This window comes from Amphibalanus amphitrite, unplaced genomic scaffold (assembly GCF_019059575.1).
Source record: "Amphibalanus amphitrite isolate SeventyFive unplaced genomic scaffold, NRLGWU_Aamphi_draft 000149F_arrow, whole genome shotgun sequence".
Classification (NCBI taxonomy): Eukaryota; Metazoa; Arthropoda; class Thecostraca; order Balanomorpha; family Balanidae; genus Amphibalanus; species Amphibalanus amphitrite.
In genome coordinates this window covers 801,887-817,008 of record NW_024881644.1, presented here as the reverse complement: position 1 = coordinate 817,008, position 15,122 = coordinate 801,887, and the positions used below count along the sequence as shown (strand labels likewise).

General features: G+C 52.0%; 1 protein-coding gene across 14 annotated transcripts in view; it reads right to left on the bottom strand.

Annotated features, from left to right (window-relative positions):
• The window catches only part of LOC122382892 (C-Jun-amino-terminal kinase-interacting protein 4-like), a 54,957-nt gene that overhangs the window by 14,437 nt on the left and 25,398 nt on the right, over positions 1-15,122 (bottom strand). For 10 of the 14 annotated variants that reach the window (XM_043368790.1, XM_043368802.1, XM_043368793.1 and 7 more), the window contains 5 exons: positions 14,506-14,677; positions 12,615-12,749; positions 6,837-7,046; positions 2,565-2,699; positions 1,396-1,524 (listed from right to left, as the gene is read on the bottom strand). In XM_043368790.1, the coding sequence (XP_043224725.1) occupies positions 1,396-1,524; positions 2,565-2,699; positions 6,837-7,046; positions 12,615-12,749; positions 14,506-14,677 (781 nt within the window). The remainder of the gene's footprint in view (positions 1-1,395; positions 1,525-2,564; positions 2,700-6,836; positions 7,047-12,614; positions 12,750-14,505; positions 14,678-15,122) is intronic. The other 4 variants (XM_043368804.1, XM_043368803.1, XM_043368792.1 and 1 more) reach the window with 3 other exon arrangements.

The window sequence follows — 15,122 nt, the reverse complement described above, 5'->3', positions numbered from 1 at the left end:
CGATCACGACTGATTCACGTCTGTCTGGTCTGGTCTGGTCTGGTCTGGTCAGGTCAGGTCAGGTCAGGTCAGGTCAGGTCAGGTCAGGTCAGGTCAGGTCAGATCAGGTCAGGTCAGGTCAAGTCCAGTCAAGTCAGGTTTAAGTGGCCACCACAGGGCGAGAAGCGTGCGGTGAAACCGACCATGCTCCCGTCCAGACCCAGTGAGTGTAACATAACGGAAAAGTAAAGCCAGCAAGGGAAAAATAAGGCGGAGAATAGACAGTAAACTGAAAAAACAGAAATAATATTGTGATAAAGGGAGTGGTAACATTAGAAGGAAGCAACAAAAATGTGAAAGGGGGGGGGGGGAAATACATGACAGTCTCAAAGAAGGAGTGACTCGTTTTTGGAAACAGGTAATTTAGAACCTTAAAAACTTCTTATACATAGTCAGCGAGTCTTCGATCTAAGAAGGAATAAGTCCGTGGAGTGAGCAGCCGAGCTAGCTGGTGTGTCGAGTGTGAAGTACACATCGGAAACGCGCGTGAAGCTAGGGGAAATTTCACAACGCGCGGTGTTCCTGATATCAGCGGAAGTCGAGCACTGTAGCGAACAGCTGCAACGTTTTCCGGTGAAGCCGCTTGCAGCGATTAAGAAAACATGAAAAAGCAAGAGCCGGGAAGACGCCAAGTCACCAGCCAAGTAACAAAGCAAACAGCACATGATTCACTAATCATACGGTAAAAACGCAAACTGGCGAGGCAGCAGAAGGCTCAGGCAAAGAAGGAAGAGAAAAAGACAAATCAGAAAAAGGGAAATATAAAAGAGAATCAGGAGAGAGACTGTGCCGGGCGGCGTATGCAGCAAGCAGCGAGCGGTGCAGGGGTCGAGGTGAATTGGTGCCCGGGGCAAATCCACAGACTACACTCGTGTCTTGTACCCTGATCGAGGGCAGGGGACCCAGGCAGGGAGAGGAAGGAAGGGGTTGAGACGGGAACTAGACACCAGCCTTTTCATCTCTCGAAAGCTAGGAATGATAAAGTGGCTTACTGGGAATGTTGCTGATAACTTATCAATATCAGACACTTGAAGGGCCGGTCCAATGAGCTAACACTTTTCATGAACGACCAATTGATCATGACTTGACAGAAGAGGAACAATCAAGATACTGCGACCAATATCGTGCAGACAGTGGTCAGCAGTTCAATCAACTGACACTAAAGGATTGGTAAGGAAGGAATCGGTAACCCTCAACTGTGCCGAGTGACAAATGTGGGTAAAGACGGGTGGGGTCGAGGGGGGGGGGGGTGATCAGTAACCCAAACCATCGGGCATCGGTAGGCATGTGCTCGCCTACATTTGCCTATACTGAACAGCGTGTGCAGAGACCCGGCACCGCGCAGCCGCTGCTTACATGATGCCGCCGCCTCGGCCGCCCGCCCGTCGGTCGGTGGTGGGGTGGTGACGTCAGAGGTCACGTGACACACGTCGTCAGTCAGCTGCCACATGATTAGGTGGCTGGCCGTCTCCTGCGCGTCCTCATCTGGGCGACACAGCAGCGCCAGGCGGCGGCCGGTCACCACCCGCCCGAGGGCTAACCCCTGACCCGGCCCCGGCCGAAACACACACACAGAGGCTATGGACCCGGCCCCGGCCGAGCAGAGGCTATGGACCCGACCCCGGCAGACCCGACACACACAAGAGCGGACATCTACACCCTCATTTGGCAGCGCGGCGTACAATCGAGCTAAAGTTTGTGAATTTCCAAAGCTCAATCAAAATGGCAACAAGTAAAACGTGACGAACCTTGAATGTTACGGTGACAAGAAACGTGTCAGTGCGCGGCTGCCGTAGCGTAGGGGTAGATGTTCGCCCGTTTCCCAGGCCACGCCCAGTAGAGGACACACGCCCACAAACAGAGGGACACGACACACCCCAAAGCAGCCCCAGACTACCTCTAATGGGTCTAGTCTAGAGAAGTCTGATTTCAGCAAGACTGGAGTCCAGAAGGCTGAGCGGTTGCCACACATCACCCCACACAGCGCCAATGGACCGGCGAGGCGGACCGCCCCCGTCTGACGTCACAAGGGGTCTGCTGCAGTGCAAATAATGCAGCACGCTACCTAAAGGAGCGGGGGAGGCTGTGACGCCCATCGGGTTAATACCATGTTAGGCAGGAGACAACCGAGATCTCAGCTGGGGACATGGGACGCTGATGTCCACGCTTGGTCAGCCTTAGATGGCCAGGATACCACTGGATTGGAATTCTTTTCTGAATGCGTATCTCAGTCTATTATTGTAGTTTAGTCTCAAGGTTTTAGTCACTACAACCTCGCCCCCGGGGTTAGTAACAGCTCGTCCAGACCCGCGCAGCGCCGCCCCGCCAGACTCTCCACTTTGGAGGAGCCTCCGGCTCAGCGACAGCTACCCGCGGGTCCGGACTGCGAGCCACACAGTTAGCAGCGAGCGAGTGAGTCAGTGAGCAAAGCTGCGAGCCAGTGCGTCAGACGGGGGCGGCCTGCACACCTGGTGTCGCCCGACGCGGCGCCCCGGCGGGGGCGGGGGCGGGGGCGGCGGACTGACCGATTCGGAAGTCGATGTAGCCCTCGCCTCCAGACATGACCAGTAGTGAGCGCGGCTTCTGTTCGGAGGCGGAGGAGGCGGCCGACCCGCCGGCAGTCGAGGCGGTCTGGGAGGCGGAGCTGAGGCCGCCCGAGCCTGCCGGAGAAGGAGACAAGTGTCACAGGGAGGCAGTGTCACAGGGAGACAAAGTGTCAAAGTGTCACAGGGAGTTGTCACAGACAGGTAGAGGTGTCACAGAAGGTGTGTCACGGAAGGAGCGTCACAAGGAGTGGGGATCACGGGAGACGTACTGCATCGATAGACCTTTCTAGTTTCTAGTAATTTGTGGCCTTTTCGTCAGGATGGTCTCAATGCTGCTGCTGCTACCTGCAGGTGCTGATTACCGTGATCAAAGTTCAGGATGAACAGTCGTAAGGATGCCTCGACTTATTTGAAAGATAACGCATCAATTTTTAATGCAAGGTTAACAATCCCTGACATTCGCTCCGAAAAGTAGGCCGATCAGTCATCAGGCGAGTGTCACGACGCCGAGAGTGACGTCAATGCAAAAGGACAAACAAATGACGGGTACAAACCACGCCACAGTGTCATGGTATACAAAGCCACAAACAGTACAGCCTTACCATAACAAAGCTGATGCAATGTGCTAACAAAAGGTCACTTTCGTGGCGCGGGCCGCCGCTCACATCAGAATCCCGGCGAGGGACTCCGCTCGCCCCTCGTCAGGTCAGGTCCGGTCAAGTGACAGCGCCGCAGGCTGCCCGGCGCGGCCTCCAGCCAATACGCGGCCCGCACGGGCGCCGGCCACGGTCAGGGCCGGCAGCAGCGGACGGTAACCGCCAGTTGGAGGCCGGCAGATGACCATTTCCTACATTACCATGGCTTTCACATTGTGCATCGACGGAAATTGCGGGATGAGAGCCAGAAAACACTACAAAACCACCAAAGTTGATATAGTGTTCCTCATCGGTGAGCAACTCTGAGAGACAACCCCTCATCCAATACAAGCGGCGTAATTCAGTCTCAGCCATCTGCACTCGCATCCCTGACCTACAGCACCACTTCCAACAACGAGGAAGGACCGCCCCATCAACGAGCGTCGCCAGTCACAACCGCCGCTGAATCACAAACCACCCTGCGATGATCGGTCCCTGACGCTCCCCTTCCGGAACCCATATCGGGTGCGGATGCTGGTCACCAAGCGTCTTACCCCCTCCCCCTTGGTGAATAACGCTACCCCCGTTGTATCTCGGCCCGCATCCGTCCGACCCTCGAGCGTTCCGTCCCGACTTTCCTCGTCATGAGTGTGTCCCTTGCATCACGAGCTCAGACCCGCATTGGCGTCCCCACTGACTTATCGTGTTCATTGTCCCGGAAACGACTATCTTGCCGGCAATGCCGTCTGAAACTCTTTATTGCTTCAATTTCGCACTACTTTTACCTAATCAAACACTGAGCACAGCTGATAGGCAGCAATCGCTTCGGGCAGCCATCGCAATGACGTTTGAATGCAAGGAGCATTTATTGGTCATATGCCTACGGAAGCGCATTGCCTTCAGCTAGTCAAGTTGTTGTCCTTATGTCCTCGCTCCTCTACCGTCCATCCACGACATGACACATTCCTATCTCCAATCGCTAACGCCTTTCGCAACACCTCTCTACCCTACTACCACCCCAGTGACCTAAATCTGCGCTATAGTAACCTTGACTCTCGTAGTAACTGACCTAGGACACCGATCGTAATCGTCCCCCTGTCTGAATCATCCCTCGTCGGGCAGCCCGGTAGCCACCCCTCTGGCCAGTCAGTTGGCCGCGAGTCCCGCCGCGCGCCTTCGGTTTCAGATGAGTCGAGGGGACGGACCGTGCCGGGCCGAGACGAGGGGAGGTGACGCGATGGTGTATAATCGCTCGTTTCGTTACGTTACATATTACTCACTGGCGTCACAATTTGTGTCCAAGCCCGTCCCGTCCTGACCCGAGCAGTTCGCAGCGAGCTGTGCTGCTTTTTCCGCTCAGGCTGACGCGTTGCACTCAGTCCCAAAAATACCCACCGTAGCTGGGCTGTCCTCCTTAGAACTCCCTACTCTTCCTCCATCCCCCTTCCGGTACACGAGTACTCTACCCCCGACCTACCTCACAGACGCCTCTGTTTGACCGAGGTTCGTCCTTCATTGACATTGACACACCTACCTATCCCCTCAGACAGCCTGTCATCGGTAGTACTACGAGTGGAACTGGTTTGGGAGACAGACGCACGGCGCTGAATTCATTACACACAGCTAACTGATAGGGGGCATAGGGAACGTGAATGGCAGGGTAACGGAAGGGAGAGGAGGTAGCAGGGGGGGGGGGGCGAGAGGTATTAATCGGCAGTGACAGACGTCAAGACTGTGACAGACGTACCGGAATCAGTAAATGAGCAATCAAAAATGAGGATACGCATTTCAAGCAGCTAAGCAGGATTGTTTTATCGAACAAAATGCCAAAGGTGATTCATTGAGTGCTTTAATCATATAGCACCGCAGATAAGGGTGATTGCACGTTTGAAATATTAACAAACTGATCAAGTCATGAGACCAGCATTCAGTTTATGGTTAGATCTTAGCCATGAAAATATTGAGCATATTAAGTGGAGTGCTCGAAGAGACAACGCCGTGGTCTGTACAACTAGTCACAACGTCAGTGTTCCACACACGGAGAAACTGATAGCATTTATCGCCTTCGTCGGATGTCAAGATGTTTATTCGTGCTCTCTGACATGATCATTAAATTCGCATACGACGAAGCAAAGCTGGTCATAATGAGCTGGCAAAATGGATCTAAGCCCGCCTATCTCCTACTCCCCCCCCCCACACGTCAAATGTTGACTACATAATTTCCTGTCAAACCGGCGTGAATGTCGCACCTACTTCATCGCCAATTTCACAGTCGTAACGCATGTGTCAGTCATAGATTGGTTTACGGGCCTGACGACTGCGGGGTCATGCACACGTCAGTCACGGAGTCGTTCAATCTTCACTTCCTGTAGCCCCGATCTGTGAGTCCCTGTCACAATGGCTGTCACCCCTACATACAGTCGCAAAACCCACAGAACACCGAGACAGTCAGTGTCGGGCCGACGGAGGGACCTACCCGCACCCACATCCCCGCCAGCAGCTGCAGCTTTACCAGCCCCTGCACAAAGATAAACAAACACACCGGAGGGGTGAATCATCATGCATGGTCCATGAGCGTGCAACGGCTCTGATAATGGACACAGACCCTATGGGTGTACTGTGAATTGTGCACTGTATTCAAATTTCAAACCGTGTAGCACTGAGGCTTTGGCGGTGACGGTGAAAAACGGACAAAAGAGCCCACTAAGCCAAGGTGGTTCTAAAAATTAATCACCATAGAATAGAGATAGCTGGGTCCAATGCCACGATCAATTATAATATGTTTCTCAGCTGAGACACCAGCTGCGATTCCTAGCTGGAAAATGGTGGAACACTTTTCTATATTGACGAGACTGATGATTTCAAATGCAGAGAATCTCAACCTGGATGTTCAGACTGGAAGGGTAGCAGCCGTGAGAGTATGACATTCACCTGTCCCGATTCAATAGGAGTCTGATGCTTGTTGCATCATGCAGGTGCCGTGAAGAAGTGTTTCGATGTCAGAGGGGCTTGGCGGGACAGGGGATGATTGTAAATAAACGCTATGTGAAAACGTGATCGGGCCCGCAGTAACTGCATATACTTGGCAGCACCCGGCACTATTCAGCGCTGGCACGGTGTCACGGTTGCATTTGGTCATTTGCACCCGACAAACGATGCATCAGCAACGAGCACCTGCACCATACTGCGCAGTACGAGTGTAATGGATCACAGGGCTGAGCTGGCGCCTCCAACGACTTTCCAACGGTCAAATGAACCGTCACCACGGACGAACAGCACTCCAGGGTTCGCTAGGGCGCCTCACTAGGGGCCTCACATTACACTCCAGGGCCTCACACTACACATAACAGGGAGGCACAGGGGATCCACCCGGTCACAATATGAGGAGCAGCATTACACAACACTCGCGCATTAATTATTCAGCAGAGCATAATTACATACATAAAGTGAACAGTCATGAAGGGGAATTACATTTCTATAATTATACTAAAAACCCGTTCATTGATAAAATTTATTCAACCACTTCAACCAACCGATCCATGATTCAAGTATGCCCTCGCATGAAGACGGGTCACCCCTTACGAGTTCCTCTCCCAATCTCGGCCCGCCCTCTTACCTGGCACGGCCACGAAGAACTTGACGGCGTCCCGGTGGCCGTGGAAGCTGAGCTGCGCGTGCGCCATATGACAGTACGGTATGAAGCTGGCCGGCGTGAGCTGCTCACCGCGAGCGTCCGAGTAGACCCGCACCACGCCGCCGGGGAGACGGGGCGCGCCGGCGCCGGCGCCGCCACCACCAGCACCGCCCGGCGGCCGAGACGCCGAGCCTGTGGAGAGAAGAGGGAGAGTCGGGTGGGGGGTCGGCTCGGGATGCCCTGTCTGTAGAGAAAGGAGGAGGGGTTGGGGTCAGGTGGGGGTCGAGACGCCGGGTCTGCAGAGAGGAGAGGAGGTCAGGTGAGAGTCGAGACGCTGAGCCTGCAGAGGGGATAGGAGAGTCAGGTGGGAATAAGACTGCGAGCCTACAGAGGGGAGAGAAGGGGTCGAGGTCAGGTCATCAGGTGATGGTTGAGACACCGAGTCTTTGGAGAGGAGAGGAGGAAAAGTCAGAGGGAGGGCTTGGGGAGACAGGTGAGGGCAAGAAGAATTATCAGTGCTTGTACAACCTTTCAATAACCCGACATTGTGTCCGTACAAAGTGCGTACACCACAAACAGAGACCTTAACTGTGACTCAACAAAGTTGATGTTTTAAGACTAACATGAGCATGAATGATATTTCAAGAGATAGCATAATGCGATAAAGCTCACAAGAAGGGTCCGACTCAACGGGCATTTAAAGATAAAAAGTACTTGCCGCAACAAAGAACACCGGGGCGGTGAGGTCAAGGTCGTATCCACTGCGAGATATACGAGATACCTAACTGCATAGTTACTACATGACGACACGGAATATATAGTCTACGACATGGAATGGACAAGATCGAGATTTCCTGTAACTGCCGAGTTTTTGGCGACCTGATGATTTAGTCGTGCGGATTCGCTGTGGTTACTTCCTTTACGAGGATGAAAGTATAGTTGCCAGACCTATAACTAATAGGGGAAGGTGGGGCATAACGGGGTACCGGGGCAATATGAGAAGGTGCATTTTATTCTTATCAGGTGTTGTTGTCTGGAATCACTTCTGACAATTTAAACTTCGCTCGTTTGCCGCCCTTTTCCGGTGGACGCCAGCGGGAGGCGGCGTTGCTGAGGATGGTGGGTAAGGTTTTTTCATGGTGCTGATGTATTTTTCAACATTCGTTTGGCAACTTCCTAGGTGAAAATCCGTTCGAGTAGGTTTGTTATAGTCAGTGAAAGCAATGACTCTCGTCCTAGCCAACCTTTCGCTTCGATAGAAAGTTGCCGGCTGTTTTGATAAACATGAACGATTCTGCTCTATTGCCAATGTCCTTTGGGGGTTAAAACGGGTGTCCGGTAGAGGCGATATGGGGTGGTGAATTTTACCACATTTACCCCATTTACGTGCCCAGAAGTGCTTTTTTGTTACAGTTAAAACTAGTTGCCTTTATTGGCCCACTCACGTTTCATAAATGCATTTAGAGGAGGGGATGTGTTAAACGTTTCAAACGTTGTCATAATGTTTCTTCATTATAAGTAGGTACACAGGCCTAATATGTGCCTAATATATATTTTTGCCGAGATAAACTCTTTCATTTTCAGTAGCTTGGATCTTGGTTTAAGCGGCGAGTGCACAGGAACGTGCACCCAGCAGCCTGACACAAGTCCTAGATTTTCACCACGCCTTTTATCGTTTGTCGGCTGTCGCAGTCCTCGAATGGAGTCGATGCTGGCGCCGCCACCGACCGTCCACCGCTGCAGCCAGGCGTCGCTCTCCTGAAGAAACTGCATGTGTTCTCCCGCCGTTGCTGGATGGAGGCTGGATATCGCGCGTCGCTTTGAGCAGGAGTCGAACCGGGCGGAAGAGTTTAGCACATCGAGCAGGTCGTTGAGGCGCAGCAGGAGAGCAGCAGTCGGGAGTGCAGTGCGCGGGAGCTTGCCGTGGGTCGCATGCAATGTGATTGCTGCTGCTACTGTCCGGCTCATCACCTGTAGGGCATAGCTGACTTTCATTTTTCAAAGCTGTTTGGCCTGATGTGTTTCTGGCTTAGTTTTGGAGCAGCCCGTGGGGAAGAAGCGCATTCCAGTGCGTAGAGTGTTTCTAAATGACTCCAAGAGGCTACTTCACCGTCTACTTCAATATCGTATTTCATTAATGCATTTCGTATGCATTTGAAGATGTGAGGCACGTCATACAGAGCAGCAACCTCGTGCCCGTCCACGGTGAACAAGCCGGTTTCCGCAGCTCCGAGCAGTCTGTAGGTCGCCTGGTTGTTCTTTGACATGTCACAAGTTGTAGCTAGCACAGTGAATCCCGCTGTTGTTACACGTTGGACACACTGTGTTAACAGCTGCTGCTGCACAACGGAAACCGATGGGCTGTTTCCAGCGTTTGGTGACACTGACGCCCCGCACCATCATGACCAAGGCGTGGTCGGCGCAGGCATTGGCGCGGCAGAGAGAGCCATGATCAGTGAAGCCCTCGATGACGTCATCACCCCGCTGGTAGGCCAACCTTGGTTTCAGCTGCATTTCGTCGAACGAAATGATGCACAGCTTGTCCTTGGCACTTGCTCCGGCGAACTTCTCTTTTATGAGAGCCAAGATAGCGTCATGAAAGCCAGGTCGCATCTGTATTTTTTCCATCTTCCTCCGCAGAGTTCGAGGATGGGGAAGGAGTACCGTTTTTGTAGGAACCGATACGCCCTGGGACCAAGGCCATATATAGTCCTGGGACCCTGGAAGTAGAGCGCGAGTGCTCGCACTTCCTCATCTTCATCAAATTTTAGACGAATTTCATCGAATTTCATTTAATTTTAGACCAATGTTAAAACTGTAATGCAATGAATATGTATAAATGCTCCCGTAACAATGTGTGCTAAAAGTTTCCAAAAAAAATATACGGTTACCATTTCAAAGTCACAGTCACAACTTGGCCCTTGAAGACGAATCATTCGACGATTGTTAAGAAAAAATGTATAAAATGTCTAAAATGTTAAGAAAATATATGAAAATGTAAACCCACGTGGAAAGAAATTCATCCGCATCCTCCGCATCTCCGGATATTCATCCGGCAAAATTCTTGATTTTTGGTTACACACGTGGCAATGCTAATCGAAGCTCCTGTCCATTCCATGTCGTAGACTATATATTCCGTGATGACGATAAATAGGACCCTACCATACCAGATGTACCTATAACATAAAATTACACGTAACCCAAGGGTTACGTGTAATTTTACGTGTAAGGTTCGAAGTTATCAATGCTGCACGATGCTGTAAGGGCAAGTGAAGAATAGAGAAACGTAAAATTGAGTTCAATGAGAATAGATGCTTGGTCTCAGCTGAATCATTCTTTTTCAGTAATGGAATGAATCTTGGGTCTGGGTGCCTGCCGTATACATGTTACGGGCCAAGTGCGAAGGCTAGTCCGTTTGCGAACGGACTAGTCCATTCGCGAATGGACTAGGCCGTTTGCGAATGGCGGTCCGTTCGCAAACGGACTAGTCCGTTTGCGAATGGCCGGCCATTCGCGAATGGCCTAGGCCGTTTGCGAACGGACGGGTTTGTGGCGTTGCACTTAGCCGCCGGAAGCATGGATCCTCGGATTGGGGTACGATTCCGAATGAATGGGGGACCGCTGGTCGATGCAGGGGCGTCGCCGACGGGGGGGGGGGGGGGGTCGGAGGGGTCCGGACCCCCCCCCCACACACACATTCTTGAAAATATGCCGGTCCGACGCCCCCCGGCCCCTCCCCCCCCACACACACACTTTTGGCCACGAAAATCGATCAATAATAAAATAAAATATTTTAAAAACGATTTTGGTGCATTCTCAAAATAAAATTGTCTAAATCCCAGGAGTTTTCAGTATTTGGTGGGGATTACTTTGACTGACCGTCCGACCAGATCCCCTAGTCGAAAATCCGTGGCGACGCCACTGCGTCTACATGTTTAGTTTGTTCTCCGGAGTAGATCTGCGAGCTGGCGCAACTCTGGGTTAAGGTCTCCACACACCTGGTCCATTCGGGATGCGACTTTCCGCTGAACCCTGCACAACGCGGAAATTATAGCAACGTGTTGCCGCTGGCCAGGCTTCGGCCACCGATCTGGATCTGGGGAGGTCAAATATCCCCGTGACCTTCGAACAGCGGAGAGTCGCGTGGTGTGCGGAGACCATTAGTACCGTGCTCCGGGCTCCCCGCTGATGACCCGACCTGACCTTGGTCGAGTTTGTGGCGCTCGATTCATTCTGCTCTGGTGTGGTGTACCGGGACGTTGCGGCTTGTGTGTGGTGAGTGCGGTGCGGTGAGTGTTCGAAAAACTGTTGTGTTGCATTGCATTTAACAATACGCGCACTGCAGGGGGGTTGCTTTCAACCCCCCTGTGGTTTTTCACAGATCACGAGAAAACGGCGGCGCGCAGCAAAGCCAAATTTTGTATACCTATTCTCCCATATTCTGCGCACATTTTGTGAAAATGCTGACTCCAGATGACCTAAGGTCAGGTCACCAGGCCAGGTTAAGTGACGCCGGTTGAGTTACCAATACTTTGCACGCATCATTTCACACGGGACTTTGCACATGCCAAGTTGACTTGCCAAGTTGACGTCACTTTGCTGGATATTTCGCACTTGGCCTGACTTCGCACTTGGACTGGGAGCATAAACGCCCGTCCATTCGCAAACGGCCTAGGCCAACTGCAATAACGCACATGGACTAGTCCATTCGCAAACGGCCTAGTCCAAGTGCGTTATCGCACTTGGACTAGGCCATTCGCGAATGGACTAGCCTTCGCACTTGGCCCGCAACATACATAAATTGTCCTGCGGCAACGACGAACCAATCGATCGCTCAATCACACCGCTTCCGCCCGATTCATTGACAGGCAATCAGACAAGTTTACACGGGCGACTATATCAATGAGACAGCGACAAGGGGAAGTGTCTGTCTTTTGCGGATAGCGCCCGTACCAAGAACTTAAAGTCCGCCCCACCCTCCCCTCTAGTCAGCCACGCTCGATATGACTGTCGGCACGTGATCCAATTCAGATTATCAGTCAATGATATGAGTCGAGCCATACGAGTTGGAACACGAACCAACATCAACCCCCTCCGTGACTGTATGCGATAGCTGAAGAATGACTAGACATATAGACTTATGATCGAACAGAGATTACTAAAGAATGCCAATATCAAACAAAACGCCAATTGCAAACCATACCGTCGATACTCGATACACCATTATTTTCAGTACCCCATATGGCAATATATGCGTGACATAAAGCATGAAAAACATAGAAACCGGATTAGTTATGCCTCTAGAGATAGTGCGCTGTTATCTTGACAACTTGCATAGCCCCATCTCTATAATACCGTTATCACCAGTTTCAAATACCAGGGTAACGTTATAACTAGCTTCAAATACCGGGGTAACCACCAATGACGTAAGTGGAAAGACAGATACCTAGGGATTCGTTGAATGTTATAGCGACGCCAAAGTACCGACCGGCGTCCAAACTGTTGCCATTCCAACAGTATCACGGCCCTGATTGTGCCCCACCTACCCGGAGCTTATCACATCACTGTTTGACTGGAGCTAAAAACTACAACACCGGGTCGATAACACGCGAGTCCAAAGTTACCACATACCAACATCACATCACCACAACGCAAACCTCGACAAATGAAACAGGAAGCGACAAGTAGTACAGATTGGACGCTTCGCTGCTATGCCGGAGCCTGTGATTGAATCCCCCCCCCCTCCCGTCGAGGGCTCACCGTCTGCGTTCAGCGGCACAGAGATGACCACGCCGTTCCCTGTGCCGATCCACAGCCGGCTCGACGAGATGAGCAGAGCCGTGATACGCACGAACGAGAAGCCCAGCTTGCCGGTGCCTGCAACACCGGACACATCTGGTGACGGAGAGCGAGTCAGAGGCAAATTAGAGCATGGAACACAGACAAATTACAACACCGGACACATCTGGTGACGGAGAGCGAGTCAGAGGGATATTACAACACCGGACACAGGTCAAATACAACACAAGACACAAGCAAATTACAACACCGGACACATCTGGTGACGGAGAGCGAGTCAGAGGCAAATCACAACACCAAACACCGAACACAACACTAAACACAGGTCAATTACAACACCGAACACAGGCCACTTTCAACACCGGACACATCTGGTGACGGAGAGCGAGTCAGAGGCAAATTACAACATGGAACACAGGCAAATTACAACACCGGACGCAGACAAATTACAACACCGGACACATCTGGTGACGGAGAGCGAGTCAGAAGCAAATTACAGCACCAAACACCGAACACAACACCAAACACAGGTCAATTACAACACCGGACACATCTGATGACGGAGAGCGAGTCATAGAGATATTACAACGCCGAACACCAAACACAGGAATATTACAGCACCGCACACTGGACATAGGGATATTACAACATCGGGCACAGCCACAGGTCAATTACAACACCAGACACAGGCAAATTACCAACACCGGACACATCTGCTGATGGAGAGCGAGTCAGAGACAAATTACAACACCGTGACCGGACACATCTGCTGATGGAGAGCGAGTCAGAGACAAAACTAAAACACCGTACACTGGACACAGGTTGTATTTGTTGTTGATATTACATCATCGATACATCATCATGATTGTTGAACGTCAGGCATCTAATTCATCAGCGGTCTTAAAACACTTCAGCATTGGCCTTTCAGAAGGTGATCACCATTAAACGTTCCACCTTCCTACCTCTTAGACTTTTAACAGATGCTCTCACGCGTCAATATATCTGACAAACAACATCTATATAGAAACATTAACCCCAGACACTTAACCCATCTAAATACGACAAACACGGAATTAGAACCACCAATCCAGCTAAATCAATCATGCGGGGTCGGACAAAACACCAGCTGCAGTGAGGTGGTGCCAGTGCATCGTCTGTGCGCAAGGACTGGTGTCGGCCGGCGCGAGAGGGTGCACCACCGGCCGACCGACGCCGCGCTACTCTATACAAACCTCCAGGGATCAGGCCTGGTCCTCGCGGTAAGCGTACAAAGAGAGAAGGCAGCAGGTGAGAGAGTGTTAGCGTTGTGGCGCAGAGGTCCCGAGCGACATCCACCCACACACCCACACACACACGCGCGCGCACACACAGACAGACGGGTGGCTGGGCCAGGCCAGGCCAGGCGCCCGCACAAGCCGACAGCCGGCCGCCGCCTGGCGCGGCGCGGCCAAGCCAAGCGGCACTCTGTACAGGCGAGCGCTAGGCTGGCGACGGCGCGGGACAGGGTCCCTACGGACTGCCACCCTGGCGGATCCAGACAGGCGAGCAAAGACCCAGCATTGGGCGTAACCGGCAGCATTACATTACCCAGATATAAGACGAAAGATTACTTAAGGCAAAAATGACAGCAGCCGAGTACCGATAAACTTTCGAAAATAATGCCAAATGCTTATGATTAGTCAGAGAAGCATCGTTGTCATGATGAGCATATCGTCAAAAAGCTTTAATCACTACTGGATCCGCCCAAAGATAATCCCAAAGCACAACCCAGCTCTACAAACTATTAACCTACTCTCGCCCGCACATCTACCCTCTACTCTCTCTCTCCCACTCTTCCCTCCGCGGCACTCACCGAGCATCTTGCTGACGTAGGGCTCGATGTCGACATCCTGTAGGTGCTGCTGCGTGTGCGCATGGTACAGGCGCAGTGTGGAGTCGAGTCGGATCGACACCCAGACGCCGTCACCGAGCCAGGCCATCTGCCTCAGCTGCGACTCGCGCCGCGGGTGGGCGTCAAACGACGTCTGTGGAGGGGGGGGGGGGAGGAGAGTTAGTGGCGAGGAGGAGATGGAAGAGTTGGTATAGAGGAGGTGGAGGAGAAGAGCGAGTGGAGAGGAGGAGTTTGATGGGGGTGTTTGGAGAGGAGTTGGAGTTGGTAGAGGGAGTTGGAGAGCAGTAAGTGGAAGGGAGTTGGGTGAGCAGAGAGGAGTTGGAGAGGAGAGTTAGTAGAGAGGAGGTGGGGGAGAGTGAGTGCCGAGGAGGCGGAGTAGAGGCTGGTGAGTAGGTTATGAGGCAGCTGCGATACTGCGTTCAGTGTGATGAAGGTGTGAATATGGAGAAGGGAGACATAAAAGAGGAGCAATGTCAAGATTGAGTGTGTCCCAGTAGTTTGTTCTGGGAAGAATGCCATCACAAAGGAACAGGTGAGAAATGGCTGCACGACTTCATATTTCACAATAACGATGGCTG